This window comes from Pteronotus mesoamericanus, unplaced genomic scaffold (assembly GCF_021234165.1).
Source record: "Pteronotus mesoamericanus isolate MK-2021 breed Mesoamerican mustached bat unplaced genomic scaffold, CSHL_Meso_final contig_221, whole genome shotgun sequence".
NCBI classification, from domain to species: Eukaryota; Metazoa; Chordata; class Mammalia; order Chiroptera; family Mormoopidae; genus Pteronotus; species Pteronotus mesoamericanus.
In genome coordinates this window covers 2,945,726-2,963,179 of record NW_026555092.1, presented here as the reverse complement: position 1 = coordinate 2,963,179, position 17,454 = coordinate 2,945,726, and the positions used below count along the sequence as shown (strand labels likewise).

Genomic DNA, 17,454 nt, shown 5'->3' with positions numbered 1-17,454 from the left:
TCCCTCCCTCCCTCCCTCCCTCCCTCCCTCCCTCCCTTCCTTCCTTCCTTCCTTCCTTCCTTTCTTCCTTTCTCTCTCTTTCTTTCTTTCTTTCTTGAAAGAAACAGCAGGATGATAAAGTTAGTTCAAAGGAGAATATGAAAAATTGCTATACCTAGTCATTGCTCAGTGGAAAACAGAATGCTAGAATAAGATTGCGAAGTATTTTTATCTAAGAAAAAAGCAGTTAATGCCTTACAATGCCTTAAAACTAAACTTTGGGGATTATCTTTTCTCTTAGACAGAACTCATTTGCATTTATTTGCCCTCCCCCTAAAAAATCATTTGCAACTTGTCCATTTTTTTCCCCCCAAAAGTACAGGTATACCTTAGAGATACTGCAGTTTTGGTTCCAGACCACCATGCTAAAGTGGGTATCACAATAAAGTCAATGTAACGTTTTTGCTGGTGGAGGGTGTTGCTTCCATTTGTAAAAAACACAACACCGGTGAAGTAAAATAACTAATTACTTTCATTTTCTTAAATTGTGTTAAAATACATATAAAAATTACCATCTTAACAGTTCTTAATTAATTTTAAAGATTTTATTTATTTACTTTTAGAGAGCAGGGAAGGGAGGGAGGAAGAGAAGGAGAGACACATCACTGTGCGAGAGATACATGGATAGGTTGCCTCTCATTCACCCCCGACTGGGGACCTGGCCCACAAGCCAGGAATGTGCCCTGACTGGGGGTCGAACTGCAGGCCGGTGCTCAATCCACTGAGCCATACCAGCCAGGGCTTAACCATTTTTAAATGTACAGTTCACTAGTGTTAATTACATTCATATGGTTGTACAATCTCCAGAACACTTTTCATCCTGAAAAACTCTATACCCATTAAACAGTAACTCTCCAACACTCTCCTGCCCCGACCCCCAGCCTCTGCCAACCACCATTCTATTTTCTGTCTCTATAGACTTGACCTAAATACTTCATATAAATGGAAACAAACAGCTTTTGCCTTTTTGTGACTGGCTTATTTCACTTAGCGTCATCTCCTCTAATTTCACCCACATTGTAGCATGTGTCAGAGTTTCCTTCATTTTTATCCATTCATCTGTTGGATTTTTGGGTTGCTTCCACCTTTTGGCTATTACGAATAATACTGCTGTGGACGTGGGTGAGCAAATATCTCTTCCAGACCCTGCTTTAGGTTCTTTGGGGTATATATTCCCAAGTGGAATTGCTAGAACAACTTACCGATTTTCTAAAAGTTAACATTTGACTTCACAGAGTGGGAACCCTAACCTATATTAAATGGTAAGTCAAATAAAGTTACTTTCTCCTAAAGTAGCAGGTGACCAACAGGTGGGCCAATTAGAGAATATTCTAGTATTACTGTGAACAAACTTGCAGTAAACTTTTAGGCTTACTTTCAAATTTTGGATAATTTTTCTTTGCAGCCTCCCTCACTATGAGGGTAGGGGAGGTACTGCTGGCTATTTTATTCTCAGTGGCCAGGCCCAGGAGCACTGTTGAATGAATGAGGTATCACTAAGGCCTACATCACCTGGCTCTTGTGAGGGCATAATGAGGTGATGCTTGGAAACTGTCTGTCAAAGTCTGACACATAGTGACTGCTTAAGACGTAGGAGTAGTTAATATTATTGTTATGCAGCAGCTGGAGGCTGGGGGCTGGTCATGACTCAGAGGATGGGGCAGTCATGACTCCTGTTATGGAGGCAACTGTCCCAGACAGGGGAATGAGACTGGGTGTTGGGGCCTGGGTGCCACCAAGCCAGAATGCTGGGAGAACTAATATCCTTTTTTAGGAATCTCCACGAGATACTTGATTCCTCAGGTGCCACAGGAGCATTGGTGGCTTGGCTGATCAGCTATAAACCAGCCTTGTTTGGATTCCTATTTCTTCTGCTATTGCTTAGCAACTGGCTGGTCAAGTATGAACTCAAGCCCATCCCTCCAGAACCCCAGCAGGTGAGCAAGAGGAGCCTTAAGCTTCAGCTGAGGGTGAGGGGATATTTATGGCTGGGTTGAGGTTTGGGGGACAGGAAAGGTGTCAGAATAATGGGGCAAGACTGAGGAGTCCACGACTCTGGTCTAAGTCCCTGCTCTGCAGCTGCCTCTTGGGTGATGAAGGACCAAGCACAACCCTCACAAGGCTTCAGGTGCCTCAACTATAAAATTGGGACTTTTCCCACACTCTCCTACTTCAGGTTTGATGTCCACACGCTTTGGCAACAGTAACAACTACTTTAAAGGAAAAAATGAAAATGGATGAACTAAAGACATGTATAACACAGATACATCTCTAAAATATAACAAGATAGGAGAGATGTACGTGGATTATGATGCATACAAAGTTAAAATGTTTAAAATAATACCCTATCTTGTTTATGAATGCACATATTTAGTGACAGTACATTAAGGCAGGATTTTTCAACTACCACATGATTGACATTTGGGGCTGGATATTATTGTGAGGGGCTGTCCTGTGCATTGTTAGATGTCTAGCAGCTTCCCTAACCTCTACCCATAAGATACCACTAGCATCCATCACCACTTTTGTGACAACCAAAAATGCCTCCAGACATTGCCAAAGGTCCCCTGGGGACAGCGAAATAGCCTCTCATTGAGAACCACTGGTATAAAAAAAAATGCACGGAAAAAGCAAAAACCAAATTCAAGACTGCAGTTGAGGTGAGGTTCAGGGAGGGAGGGGAAACACTCTAGGTAAGGGACTTACCATTACATTTGTGATATTTCTTTTCTTTTTTTTCCCCTTTACCCCCCTCCCTCCTTCCCTCTTGTTACTGTCGGTTTGTTTTTTTCTTCCAGTGTTGCTGGGTATATTTTTCTTGTTTGTTTTGTTGATAACGATATTTTATTTCTTAAGCTGGTGTGGGGACATGGGTATTTGTTGCAATAGTTACTTTTTCTGTGTATGTTTGAAATATTTAATTTTGAAAAGGCTCTAAAGACCAGAAGTTTGTAGCTGAATCCAAAAAGAAAAGATAAAGTATGATCATGCTGGGTGAGAGGGCAGATGAGGAATATGGAGATCTGAGTCTGTTGCGAGAACGGAGACTTGGCGGCTGGAGACTTTACAGGGTTGGACAAAACTCTGGGGCGCGCTGGGGAAGAGCACAGTTCTGGAGGCAGATACGTTTGCAGATACGTTTGCGTTAAAGGTTCTCTGTTCTTTGCAAGCGCAGGTTAGCGGCCATTTTATCTGTTCCCATGCATCGAAGGGGTCCTGGACATGTGGGGTCTCCCCTGCAGGCTGGGTGATGCTGAGAAAGGGACCTTCCCTTAAGGGATCCCAGTGCTCTCACCCGCAAGACGCTCTCCCGGCGGGACTGGGTATGCGCATTAAGATGGTGTCCTCAACCGCCCGGCATGGGAAGCAGGGGTTATCATTATTAACCAACCTCTCCTCTTTTCCTGCCGGTGGGGAGCTTAGGAAGAGACAGAGAAACGAAAGAGCCTCGAAGCCAAATCCAACGGCACCACCATGAACATGAAAGAACTCGAGAGACTGCACGCCTGCTTTGCCCTCCAGGACAAGATCCTCGAACGGCTTATGGTCAGTGAAATGAAGCTGAAGGTCTTAGAAAATCAGATGTTCATCTTATGGAATAAAATGAGTCACCACAAGACGTGGAGCTGTCGGCGGACTTTTCCGGGGGGGAAGCGCAGAGCGAGGGGGCGCGAGTCCATCGTCTCCACCTTCTCCGAATGCACTTCCCATTCCCCCTGACGCGGTCAGAGAGCCTGGGTGGTTGGCCTCTTCCGGTGTCACCTTTACTCAGTAAAACCCCGTCAGAAACTATTGGATTTTCTTAGTAAATCACACTGGAGAGGATGATGGGAGGCTGAAGGGTCACGTCTGGAAAAGAAATCGACTCACCAAGTGAGCCACGTTAGCGCCCTGTGACACAACTGGGCGGCTCTAGAACCGGCCCTTCCTCCCTTTCAGCTGCGCCCCCTGACCCTGCTTCAGGGCGCTATACACCTGTTCACGTGGAGTCTTACAGCGGCCTCCCCAGCGCCCGCGCAGCCTCCGGCCTCCGCCGCCCCGCCCCCCCGCCCCGCCCCCGCGCCCGCCCCGCCCCCGCGCCCGCTCTGCACCCGGAGGCCAGCGCAGGCCCTGCAAGCACGGCTCTGAGTGTGTTCGCGGCCTGTTCTCCAGCCAACAGCTCTCCGTGGTTGACGGAATAAAACCCACACTCCCTCACCGGTGTTCAGGCCCTCCATGATCTGACCTCCTTGCCAGGCTTTTCCCTCTCATTTCTCACCCTCGCACACTTTATACGCTGAGCCGGGGAACCCTGAACATCAGTTATTAGGGTGTCGCCTTTGTGATTGTTGCCATAGTCGTGAACCACCTGAATGTTTAACTCAGTATTGTCCCTCTAAATCGACTCTTTTTCCTTACACAAATTTATGTGTAAAGGAATGTAATAATAAGAACAAAAAAATTTATCTGTAAAGTAAAAACAGCATCATTTGCCTGAAATGGAACTTAACTGTCAAAGACAATGGAAACAAAACGATGTTATTATGTTCCAGCCAGAGCTGGGTTGCCCTCTGAAGGATCTGAACCTGTGAATTTTGGGTTAAAAAAAGGAGATGAGCAAGTGTTAGCTCTTCAAAGACACGCTAGCATCAAGCTGAGACTTTTCTCCATAAGGAGAATTGGAAGGAAAATCACTACCTCGCTGTGATTGCGTGCCTTGTTGGTGTCCCACTTAAAATCATCTCTTTCCTGTCCTGGCCAGGGAGCTCAGTTGGTTAGAGCATTGTCCCCATATGCCAAGGTTGTGGGTTTGATCCTCAGTCAGGGCACATACAAGAATCACCCAATGAGCCCTGACTGGTGTGGCTCCATGGATTGAGTGCTGGCCTGCGAACCAAAGAATCAACCAATGAGTGCTTAAATAGGCGGGACAACAATGTGATGTTTCTCTCTGTCTCTCCCCAACTTCTTCTCTCTAAAATCAATTAAAAATTTTTAAAAACAGTGTAAAAAAAGGTCATCTCTCTCCCCATGAGTCTCATGAACTCAAGCCAAACCAGATGATTGGCCAGCCCCCAGATGCGTGCACATCTCTGCTCACATGGTCCCCTCCCCTGGCACCCTGTTTCTCCCCCTTCCTGCTGTGACAATGTTCCACTTCTTCCAAATCTAACACCTCCAGAAAGCTTCCTCCAATGCGGCTGCAAGGAATCTCTTTCCTTAGCACTCTCCTAGCATTTTATCTGTAGTTCTACAGCAGAATGTGTTACAATCTGCTGACATTTAGTTTGTACACATTTCTGTATTCCCTCCCCACCCTCTAATGAACTTATAGACTCTTGAGGGCAAGCACAGCTTCTTGATCATCTGCATATCCCCCCTAGCACCTAACACAGTAGGTAGTATACAGTCAGTGCTCAATAAATAACATCTGTGATACTGATCACAGTCTTAGGGATCCCGACATTTTCTCTGCCCTCTCATTTTATGATGACTCTCCTGTACCCTATTTTGTTTAGGAACAGGATCTCTGGAGCCTGACTGCAGGGCTTTAAATCCCCACTCTATCAATGCCCAGCTATGTGATCTCCGAAAACTCGAAGATGTTTATTCTTGCCGTACCTCAGTTTTCTCAACTGTAAAATGGGGAGAGTAACGCTACCGACATCATTCATTATTGTGAAGATTAGATGAGTTACTACTATTCCCCTGCCTCCGCTAAGATCTTTGCTCCAATGATTCCTTCTTAGTGAGGCCCCCCGTGATCTCCCCCTTCTACCTCCAGGTCCCCTTTCCACCCTTCTGCTGTTTCTGCAGGGGGCCAACCTGCATGGTCTGCACCATCAGATCCCTTTGCCCTGTGGCTTCCAGTTGAGTTTGGCCAACAGGGATCCCCAGCAGAAGATGACAGGTTAGGCGGAGGCTGAAGTACTTATTCCCTCAGCTCCTTCTGTGGGGTTCCATCAGGGTTGTTTAGGGTTGGCTGGGTCCCTTGATAGAGGGTTACTCCTCTTCTTAGGGACACTCTTTCTACAAGACCTTCTTACAGGTTCCCTTTGGGCCCAGGAGCAGGAGCATCCCCTCACTTGCCAGCCCAGGGGCACTGCACCATCCTTGTGGGTGCCCTCTAGCCTGCTCACGCTTTTGTAAGTGGTCCCTTTTACATGGCTTCACGGGTCATTGCTAATGGCCTTGCTGCATGGCCAGACCATTGGACCATCAGAGCTAGATCATAAGGAAAGTATCCATATGGTAACCCCACGCTGTAGGAACATACAGCAATTCAGCCACAAACTTGATCTGTATGTGAACGAACCCACAATAATGCCCTTTTTCTTGACGAGAACACGTACAATGAAAAGCTGGTCAAGACTATGTGGCCCTGGCCAAGTATCTCAGCTGGAGTGCCATCCTGATGCGCCAGGGTTTCAGGTTCAGTCGCTGGTTAGGGCACATGCAGGAGTCAACCAGTGGGTGCAAGGATGGGTGGATCAACAAACTGATGTCTCTCTCTCTCTCTCTTTCTCTCTGAAATCAATAAATTAAAAAAAAAAAAAAGGCTACGTGGCCATCACATCTACGTTGGTGCCCTAGATCCATGCCTGGACCTCCCATAATAGCAAAACCATCAAGGAGGTCTGGCATAGTCCAATGACAACAATCCATTTGACCTATGAAGTCACTGGCGCTCATGGAGTATGTATTACTTGCCAGTAATGTTGGCCTGTGGCTCAAGGTGACTCAAGGTGGACACAATGACCCGTGGATCTGACCAGTTCACAAAGGGCAAATTGGCTGCCATGGATCCTGACCACCATGGGCCTGGTTTAGGGTTTGGGTGGCTATTCTTTTCCACCAAATGGTCAACTCTTGAGGTTCTGACGAGCACCTTGGTCATGTGCTGGAAGTTTCTGACAGATACAATCTGACAGCAGAATTATCTTTGCAGCACTGGCCCTGAGCTGTGGGCCCTGCCAACACGGCATTTGCTTGCTCTTCCGCACTTGCCACTAGCAGGTGGTGGGCACAGCTGCGCCTCGGTGTGGCTGGCTCAAGAAGCTGTTATATTAGTTGCTTCCTCACCACCCTCTGTGGGCACCCAGGAGGGGAAAGTGTGTACTGACATGTCAGGCAGCATGGTAACCACTGGGTTTTTATGGGGGTAGATGCTCTGGGAAAAGGACAGGTCATCTGGCTCCTCCCAGGCACATGAAAGCGCCCAGCTGATCTAGCAAGAACATATGCAGGCAATCTTACAAAACAGACCGGGGCAAAGGGGTAAATAGTTTCTCCCTCCTCTTCTGGACCTGGACAGGCAATGCTGAACAACCTCAAGCAGCTGCCCAGGCCAGGGCCAGTGGCATGAGCCTATTACAGTACCGCCAACCCCACCTCACCCCAACCCACCACACCCAGCTAGGGGGAACCTAACTGGTGTCTCACTCTGGCAATGGCGAGGGCATTGCTCCCAGCTGGCCATACTGTGGGGGCCTCTGCCACCATGTGCCCATCGTGGATGACGTTCAGGTCCACGGCAGAATATCAAGCAGTGCCCTTTGTATGCCCACAACTGTTTTGCACTCTAGATACTGGTCCTTCTTTGTTTTCTCCTTGGACCTAAAGCCACCTGCATATACAGACCGCTAAGCTCCAGATTCAAATGTTTGACTGCCTCCTTCCACACCTTCACTCAGACACCTCAAAATTAACACGACCCATCCTGAACTGTCCCTCTGCTCCAAACCATCCTCCTCCCACATGCAGGCTTCCTCACCTGATTGCAAAAGTCAACTCCTGCCTTCCAGTTGCTCAGGTCAAACATGTTGGCGCTGTTCCCAACTCTCTCTCCTCTCATCCAGCTCTCAGTCCTCAGCGAGTCCTACCAGCTCTGCCTCTGAACGTACCCAGAATCTGGGGCATTCTCCCAGTCTCCACCACAGCCCCAAGCCACCACCTCTCTCACCTGAACAAACCCTTGCCCTCCTGCCCGACCCTTGCCCTGTAGTCTGCTCTCAACACAGGAGCCGCGGTGCTCCTTCACAAGTGTGAGGCAGGTCATGCCACTCCTCAGCTCCAAACCCTGCAGTGGCTCCCAGCTCCCCGGCTCACTCAGAGAACCAAAGTCCTTCTCGTGGCCTAAGCGTCTCTCTGTGCCCTGACCCTCCCTTACCTTTCTGACTACTCTTCCTACTACTCTGCCCCTCACTGAGTTGGCTCCCGCTGCTGGCCTCCTTGTGATTTTCCTCTAAGGTGCTAGGCACACTCTTACCCTAAGGCCTCTGCATTGGACGGGCCCCCCACCATGGACTCTCTTCCTCTGCTGTCTGTACATCTAACTCCCTTGCTTCCTTTAGCTGATTTGTTAGATGTTCCTTTCTCAACGAGGCCATCCTGGCTGCCCAGTTTAATATCGGAATATGCCCCTCTGATCTGGTTCTACTTTGTCTCCATAGCAGGTATCATTTTCTAATACTCTTTTTAGCTTATCTGTTACACTGCGCCTGCTAGAATATAAACTCCATGAGGTTAGGGATCTTGGTCTGTGTTGTTCACTGAGCTATCTTAAGCACTTAGAACAGTGCCCAGCACTCAGTAGGTGCTCAGGAAATGTGTGTTGACAGTGAGTATATGTTGCGATGTCTGCTTTGCCATCATGGCTTCCTCTAGACCCAAGTGTGACCCCTGGCACATGGTAGACCCTCAAAAAGAGTCTGGTGAATGACTCTATGGGTTCATGAGCAAAGAGATGAGTTAATGAATCAATCAGAGCCTGACTGGGAAAAATTTTGAGTATCTACACAGATCTTTTTGAAGAGACACTTTCCTTTTTAAAGTTTAATTTGTCCTTGATATCTTTTCAGCCACATTCTTCTTTCTGAACAGTCCTGGTGCTGAGGGGCTGGGAGTGGTAATCATTTATTCTCTCTGGGAATGTTCTAGAGTGAATTTGGGGACAAAATTGTAACCTCAGCATGCTATGGGAAGCAGGCCACTTTGAGAGGTAGACATTTGAAGAAAGAGTTTCAGGTGAGCGGCAAAGAGAGGCACCGATGAGGAGTCTCTGAAGGCTAGTGCACTTGAACTTGGAACCCTTCTAACCCTCCATGCAACAGTTAGTGTCACGGTTCTGCTCCTAGTTCTCAAAACCTGAACACTCTCCTCAAAGAAGAAAAATCAGGAAATGCCCCAGAGAAGGACTGGGACTGTTGGACTGAGTTCTGAAAGTGGGAGAAGAAAGGCGGAGATAAGAGAATAGAGTGGGAGTGAGAAGAGAAGGCAAGAGGGGAGTGGGAAAGGTGGGGAGAGGAAGGGAAGAAAGCGTGGGAGAGAAGGAGAAACGGAGAGAGGGGGAGAGGGAAGGAGAAGAGACCTGTGGGGGCCCAGGGAGGAGAGGGAAACCACAGCAGTGATAACAACAGTGGCTAATGTTCATTGAGCATGTACTGTGAGCCAGCCGCGGCACTGTGTGCTTTAGGTGCCTTATCTCATGAAATACTTGCTCCCACCCCAAGGGGGCGGGTTCCATTACATTCCCCTATTTTACAGATGAGCACATTGAGGCCCTAGTCAAGCCAATTAATCTGATCAAAGTCATGTGAGTAAAAAATGGTGGAGCTGGCATCTGAACTCTGACTCCAGGGTCCCCTGGGTGAGGTTTAGGCTGTGCAGATAAACACTGTGATTTTTTTTTCCCCAAGAGAATTGGGCAGTCATAGAAGACTATTTAAGCAAAGGACTGATGTGATTTCTCAGCTACAGAGAGGATGAATAACCCTCCCTCAAGGGGCTGTTGTGGAGATTATGTTGGTTCTTGGAAGAAAGATCTTAGGCAAATACCTGGAGGAAGAGGAGCACTCAAGGAACAGACGATGCTGTAGAGGAGGATTTCACACACAGGCATCTACTGCCACCATGTGGCCATTTTTCTGTATGACAGGCTATGGATTCCAGTTGGCTAAATTTGGGGAGGGTGGGGTTGGTCTGCGCTGTCAGAGAAGGCTTCACTGGGGCTGGGGCAAGGGGCAAGGGGCAAGGGCCAAAGGGCAAGGGCCAAAGGGCAAGCTCCCAGAGAGGAGCTGGTGTCCTGGGGGTGAGAGTCTTTGTCACCAGAGGTGCGGCACCCTGTAGTGGATTAACCGATTCAGACATTCAGCCCTGGTTTGGCAACACAAACCAAAATGAGATGCAGTCTTTGCCCTACAGGACCTCCTGTCTGATGGGGACACAACACAGGAGATGCGGTCGTGTGTGGGAATCAGTGAGGATTCCTGAGTCCAAACAGCAGTCCTGCCACTTCCTGGGACTTCACTTCTCAGAGTATCAGTTTCCTCACATGTGAAATGGGGACAGAATAGAACCTGCCCCAGTGGGATTGTTGTGAAGACCCAAGGAGGTAACAGAAAGCACTAAGCACCTATACCTGGCACACTGTCAGCACTCACTATGCAACCCAGAGGCAGACTTCCCAGCCCACTCTGAGCCTCAGGAAAGGTGAACCAAGCAGCCAGGTAAAAATGGAAAAAACCTGAATCCCAACTCCACTGCTGTCACTAAACTAGCTACGTGACCTCCCCTCCCAGAGCCTGTTCCACCAGCCGTACCATGTGGCGTTTGGGTAAAACCACTCAGTTCTCTTCACATTCTAATTTATTAATCCCCTTTTCCAGGCTAGCCCAGATCTTTGGCCATGGAGGATACAGAAGAAGATCCGGAAGGCTTGCCTCCACCCTTCACATACCCAACCCTGAGCCTTAGCAAAGCGGAGGTAGTAATTCAAGCCCCGTCCAACCACAGGGTGGCTGGGAGGCAACTGAGATAACGACGTGAAAGCGGGTGCAGTCCATGAATTGCAAAGACTTGCTCCTCCAAGGGGGGTCCACGGCATCACCTGGGAACTTGTGAGAAATGACTCCCGGGTCCCACCTGAGCCACTGACTCAGAACCTGCAGTTGAACTCAACCTGTAGGCTATTCCTACGCACATTTAAAATGAGTTGGAGACACAGTGTCCTGAGCAATGGCTCTCATGTTGACCACACAGTACAATTACCGAGGAGTCTCAAAAATCGCGATGGCCAGGGAGCACCCTGAGGACCTCTGGGGGTTGCACCCAGGCAGCAGGGCTTCTAAAAGCTCCCAGGCTTATTTAAAGATCTCTTGGGGGTGGGGGGGGGGTTGGAGGGGGTTGGGAGGGTCCTAGCCAGCAGAGGTTTTTTAAAGTTCTCCAGCGTAAACAATATTATAAATGGAGCCACTTTAAAATGGAGCCAGAGCTGCCCTGCCAGAAGAGCTGCCTTATACTTCAAACCTTGGAATGTTAAAAACGGGCCCAGGTAACCTTGGGACAGGGCCTAAGCAACCTTGTGCCTTGCAAAAGAACCACTTGCAAAGATAACAAGAAAGCAGTTAGGATGACCACTGAACTGATGACTACTAATGGACTGAAAATTAAAAACCCTCTTTAGAGTTAAACAGCACCGTGTTATTTTATCTGCACCCACAGAAATGTCTTCCTTCTACTGATGTAATTATTCCCCTTCCCTTTTCTCATAAACACCCATTGCCTTTTTCTCCTCATTAGAACATTATTTGTGCTTCTGCCTAAATTAATGATTCCCAAATAGCTGTTCTTACTGATCTCAATAAAAGCTTGTTTGCCTCTCACTGTGAAAGGCTTTTTTATTTTTTAAGTGAACACCAGGTAATTCCGCTGTGCACTCCTATCTAGGGCCAAGAAGGCAAATATCTTTTCTCTTCTGTGCCAACGTGAAATGAATGGACAGTGACTTTCTAAATGTTCACTGAGAAGAGCTGATGTCTGCCCTGGAGGGCGGGGGTCGGGGGTAGAAGTTGTGGCATAAAAGCCGAGTTAAAAGAAGAAACTAGCCTTTATAGAGTCTCACCAGATGCAGGTCCTGGGCTACCTGCTTTACAGACACATTGCAATGAAATCCTTACACTAACCAAGACACTGCGATCCCCATTTTAGAGCTGAAGAAACAAAGAGGACATAACTCACCCAAGGCTACACAGGCAGTGACAGAGCTGGGCTCTGAATGTTTAACAAGTAGGCTGACCCCAGTGGTCCTCAAACTGTGTTCCTTGGAGCCCCAGGTTCCTCAGGAGCAGCCGAAGAGAAGCTGGTATGGGTGGTGGATAAGGCTCGGAGGCCTGTGAGGGGTGGGTTGTTTCCCAGCAGCCCCCTGTCATCTCTTTCATATTGGGCTTGGCAGAGGTTCTTTTTGGAGAGACTGTTCCTTCGCTCACCAGCCTGGAGCATCCTGGGTCACGTGGTGCTGTCCAGTCTCCCTGACAGATGTTCCCCTCACCCCGCTGCCTGGGGACCCCAGGAACTAATCCCCATGGCGGAGGGCACAGAGGGCTTAGTGCTGGGGAAAGCGGGCCCCACATCTGCCAGTCCCTGAGGACTCTGGGTGGCGCCTGCGCTGCAGAGCCCCAGAAGCCATTTCTGTCCCGGGAACACCGGGGATTCTGAGAGGCAGGGGCCAGCTGCGGCGGGGTCTGAATTGCCCTGTCTTTCCTGATCCTTCCAGAAGAGGGTGAGTTGGGGGCTAAGCATCCTGGGGGTCCGACAAGGTAACCAACTCTCCCGGTTGGGACAGGGGAACTTGGGATGTTTGGTGCTAAGTCAGGACAGACCTGGGCAGACCCAGACAGGTGGACACCCTCCCGGGTTTTCAGAGCTGGCTTCCCCTTGCCTTTGAGGTGGAGCTCCGTGAAGGGCGGGTTGCTTTGCCCCCCTCTCATCCCAGCACTTCCCTGTCCCCTTCTTCTCTTTCCGGTGCCCCCTCCGAGATCTCTCTTTGCCTCCCCTCCTCTAACTGAATTTCCCACTCACAGTGTCTCCTGGGCTGAAGACTTGAATCGTCAACGAGCTGGAATCTTCCACGCCTTGGAGAGAATGAAGAGGCGGGTGAGGCGCAGCCCCACATAGTCTTGCTTCACATGTTAGCCCAGATCACCTCACAGCACCTTCATCATCATCCCATCATTTCTAGGGTGTGCATCACTGGCCAGGAAGGTTCAAGTGTTTTTTATGTGTGTTAACTCATTGAATTCTCAGAACCAACCAGAAACTGTTCCTCTTTCTTTTCACGTCTCCAGACCTGTGACTGGAGTGACCGCAACCCATCTCCAACTCCCCGATCAGTGGGGCTTGCCCTCCCCCCGCCCCACCCGCGGAGCTCTGTGCCCCTGACCTGCTTACATCTGTCTCCCAGGGAAATTGTAACAATACTAACTGCCGACTGGTGAGCAGCTTCCTAGTGGCTTTGCCTGCGTCATCCCATTTACCCTTACCTCAATTCTATGGGGTGTAGGAACAAAGGTCATTCCCATTATGGAGATGAGGAAACCAAGACTCAAAGAGGTGAAGTAATTTGTCTAAAGCTGGTAAGGGTAGAACCAGAATCAAGTTGTGCTTTGCCTGGGCCCAGAGACCTGTGTCTGACCGCTCTGCCATCCTGGGGGTTCCCCAAGGGACAGATGTTGGCCAAAGACACAGAGCCTTAGGGCGCAGCACTGTGCCCAGCACACAACTTGCCCTTCGGGATTGTTTCTGGATGCATGACCGGACAAGGAGGGCTGTCCCTGAGTGGGCAGTGAGAAGGAGAAAGGAGGCAAGGGTCTGTGGGCTGGAGAGCAATGGTGTGGACGGAGCTGCGGGAGCTGTGGCCGGGGTGGGGTTTGGGAGAGCCTGGCTCTCCCTGAGCCCTCCTCTGCCAGCGTTTGCCAGCTGGGAAGGGAGAGGGGAGAGATTCCCAGTGGTTGTTGTAAGTCAAAATGTGAGCAGCTGGTGAGCAGCTTAGAGTTTAAATACCGGCTGCACCGTAGGGGCTATTGGAATAAATCCTGAGACTGGAGACAGACGTGAGGTGAGGCTGGGCCCCAGAGGTGAGTTGAAAGTTGGGGGGGGGCAGGACCCCAGCCCATGCAGATGGTGGGGTGGTGCACAGCACAGAGCTCCGCCCCCAGATCCATCATTTGCTGCCCATGACCTCAGCGAGTCATTTAATGCCTGCACTTCATTCTTTACCTGAAAATGCTGTGCCATGGGTGCCCGGTGAAGACTAGGCAGCCTTTGCACCAGGGTGCCCCCACAGGTCCGGCCGGCCTCTGCTCACACTCCAAGGAGAGCGCTTTCAAATTTCCCTTCCGTACACACCTGCGACGATGCCTGAGAGCCCCATTCACAAGGCACAGTCTTGTGTCTGGGGTCACTCCTCTGACACGCAGGTAGAGACATCTGAATGGCTTCATTAAAAAAAAAAAAAAAAAGAAGGCATCGTTTAAGTGTAAAAAAATCCGTTCTTTCTGGTGTTCAGCTCTATGAATACTGACAACTACATACAGTCCTATAACCATCACCACTTAAAGAAATAGAACATTTCCATCACCTCCTCAACCCCTCTCTGCCTTTTGCAGTCTACCCTGTCCCTACCCCAGTCTACCCTGTCCCTACCCCAGGCAGTGACTGAGTTGTATTCTGTCCCCTTAATTTCGCCTTTTCCAGAATATTATGAAAATGGAATGATATAGTCTGTAGTCTTCTGAGTCTGGCTTATTTCACTTAGCATAATATAGTTGCAATTAATCCACATCATTGTGTATATTGGTAGTTCGTTCTTCTACTTTGCTGAGTAGTATTCCATTGTGTGGATGTACCATACTTTGTCTATGCATTCAGCAGTTGAAAGACATCTGGGTTGTTTCCAATCTTTGGAAATCATGAATAAATAATGGCTTCAGTGTAAACCCCAAATTCTAGAGCTGGAAGACACTTAGGAAATCAAATGAGATATCCAGATGTACAAGTAAACTCTTTACAAATAGCCCAGCCCTCTCCAACAGTTGAAGAAACGGAGGCCCCAAGAGGGGATGGGACTGGTCCAGAGTTACAACTGAATTAGGATGTGGGGCTGAGATTTGAGCCTAAGTCATTCAACTGGCAGGGCAATGTAAGGTTCGAAATGCATTTCCTGAGAACCTGCCCGTGCCGGGTGGAGTGCCAGGTGTTGCAGGCAGAAAAGCCAAGAAGGAATGATTCCAGTGCTAGGGACACTCGCTGCCTGGTAGGGAGCCAGACAAGGGAGCCAGGAGGAGCCAGTGCAGATGCTATTACAATGCAGTGCTGGGCTGTGCAGAGAGGGGAGGGACCTGCCTGGGGGAGGAGGAGAAGACTTCACAGTTGCCCATGGGTTTTGAGGGAGGAACCAAGTTTGTTGAGTGGAAAAGGACAGCCAGAGGGAATGGCAGGTACAAAGGCACAGAGGGGAACAATGCAGGGTGTGGGAGCCTAAAAGATGCAAGGGGGAGGAGCAGAGGCAGGAATGGTTGGTCGGGTCAGGCCACAGAAAGCCCCCGGCCAGACTGCTTCCTGTAGGGCAGTGCCTGGCACATAGGAAGTGAACAACCCTTGTGGAAGAGCGGACGATTGGACAGAGAGGGATGGAACGGAAACTCAGTGAGACCGTAAAGGAACAGGACCTGGAAAACAGGTGTCAGTACATGCAGACACTTGTATGTTTCAGAGAAGGCAGAGAAGCCGGTGGGGGACAGCTTGGAGTGTGCAATAAATGGTGCTGAAACGACTGATTATCTACATGGAAAAAAATTAAATCCCTTCCTTACTCCATAATAATGAAAAGTATTTTTGTGTGAAAGTATAGAAATCAATATTTAAGACTTCTGTAAAACTTAAGCATATTCAAGACATACACACAGAGCAAACAAAAAAGACAGTGTTGCTCAATTTGACTGGCAACAACCAAAACCAGCACAAAAGCCCTCTCTTCAACAATAGCTGATAGGTCTTACAATGTGTCAGATAAGATGTCCTTTATATATGTGTGTGTGTGTGTGTGTGTGTGTGTGTGTGTACATGTACACACACAGATAAATTCATTTAATCTTTACAAATTTATGAGGCAAACACTATTATCATCTCTATTTTACAGGGGAGGAATCAGAAGCACAGAGAGGTTAAGTAACTTTCTTAAGGCCACACAGCCAGGAAGTGGTTGAACAGAGACTCAAAGTCAGGCAATCTGGCTACAGATTCTCCACTACACTATTCTGCCTCTCAACAAAAGTCATCATAAACACAACATGACAAGACAAGCCATAAGCAAGAGTACTAGAACTTATAAAGAACTTTAAGTGAGGAGAACTGAATAGAAAAAAAACAAAAACAGGCAATGAATACAAACAATACATTCACAGAAAAGCAAACACAAATACATACAATAAACACATGAAAAGGCATTCAAGCTTTTTGGTCGTCAAGAAAAAACAAGTTAAAAGTAGCAAAGAGAATCACAGGCGGTGGGAGGGTAAGCTGGAACGACTTTGGAGAGCGTCGGATAGAAGCTGGTTATGCTGAGGACGGCCATACGTTACCACCCAGAAATTTCACTCCTGGCACAGTGATCCGACCTCAAGTGTATAAGACAGTCACATATTTAAGGCAGGCTGGCCCAACTCCAGGCTCTATTGCACTAGGAAATATATTCATACAGCAGCATACTCCACAGAGGTTGAAATGAATAAATCAGAACTACATGTATCAAATTGGGGGAAAAAAGCAAGTTGCAGAAGGATAGTGCAGTAGGGTATCATTTATAGAAGATTAAAAATGTGCAAAACAATACTACATGCTCTCTGTGGATGCATTAACACAGCCAAGGATTTAAAAGCATGCATGATGAGAAACACCAAGAACCGAGTGGGTGTTTCATTTGGGGGGAAGCGGAGGAGTGTTAAATCGCAAAGTGTATGCAGAAGACTTCAACTCTGCCTAGAATGTTTTATTTTCATCCCTCTATTCATTCAACAAATATTTATTAAGTCCTGCAATGTGCCAGGGACTACTCTAGGCACTGGGAATGCCACAGTGAACAGAACAAACCCGGATAAACCAGGAGCCAAGGAGGAGAGAAAGGAAGTGAAGAAGTGGCCCCTTCCTTGGAGAGCGCAGCCTCCAGTAGGTAGATCGGCTAATAGCAGTTGAACAACTGGTGTACTATAGAGAGTTGATGCCCCATGATGGAGGCTTTTCCAAGTGCCTTGGAAGGGGTCTGGGTGAAGAGAATTGCAGAAGGTTTCATAGTGGAGGTGCATTTCAGCTGGTCTTAGATATATCACTAAGTATGTAGAAGAGAGAAAGCATGCCTAGCAGAAGGAACAGACTATGCAAAGGCACAGAGGTGCAGAGGTACAAGCATAGCCGAGCTGTTGAAAGGGTCATACCGGGAAGGACCTTGGTTTCACAGGTGTGAAATTAACTCCAAGCTGTGGACTTCCATGGTATCTGGGTGAACCTAACAGGAAGGGTCAGGTAGGAGCCCCTCTTTCTCCCCTCTCAGGCTGACCCCCATGGGGGCTGTGCTCTATGTTCTCTTCCTTCCAGGTTGGTTGG

The 17,454-nt window shown here is 48.4% G+C and overlaps 1 protein-coding gene across 1 annotated transcript; it reads left to right on the top strand.

Moving 5' to 3' along the window:
- The first annotated feature begins 1,784 nt into the window (after window positions 1-1,784).
- Window positions 1,785-5,934, top strand: TEX46 (testis expressed 46). Its single transcript, XM_054572190.1, has 3 exons — window positions 1,785-1,976; window positions 3,562-3,667; window positions 5,804-5,934. Exons 1-3 carry the CDS (start codon window positions 1,785-1,787, stop codon window positions 5,932-5,934), a joined length of 429 nt encoding a protein of 142 aa, XP_054428165.1.
- The last annotated feature ends 11,520 nt before the right edge of the window (window positions 5,935-17,454 follow it).

Bases quoted from the DNA above. Each gene is read 5' to 3' on its own strand.
- TEX46 (XM_054572190.1), top strand. From the start codon at position 1,785: ATGCTGGGAGAACTAATATCCTTTTTTAGGAATCTCCACGAGATACTT. The intron at 1,977-3,561 runs GTGAGCAAGAGG...TTTGCCCTCCAG, and splicing joins TCCCTCCAGAACCCCAGCAG to GACAAGATCCTCGAACGGCT. The intron at 3,668-5,803 runs GTCGGCGGACTT...TTCTACCTCCAG, and splicing joins TCACCACAAGACGTGGAGCT to GTCCCCTTTCCACCCTTCTG.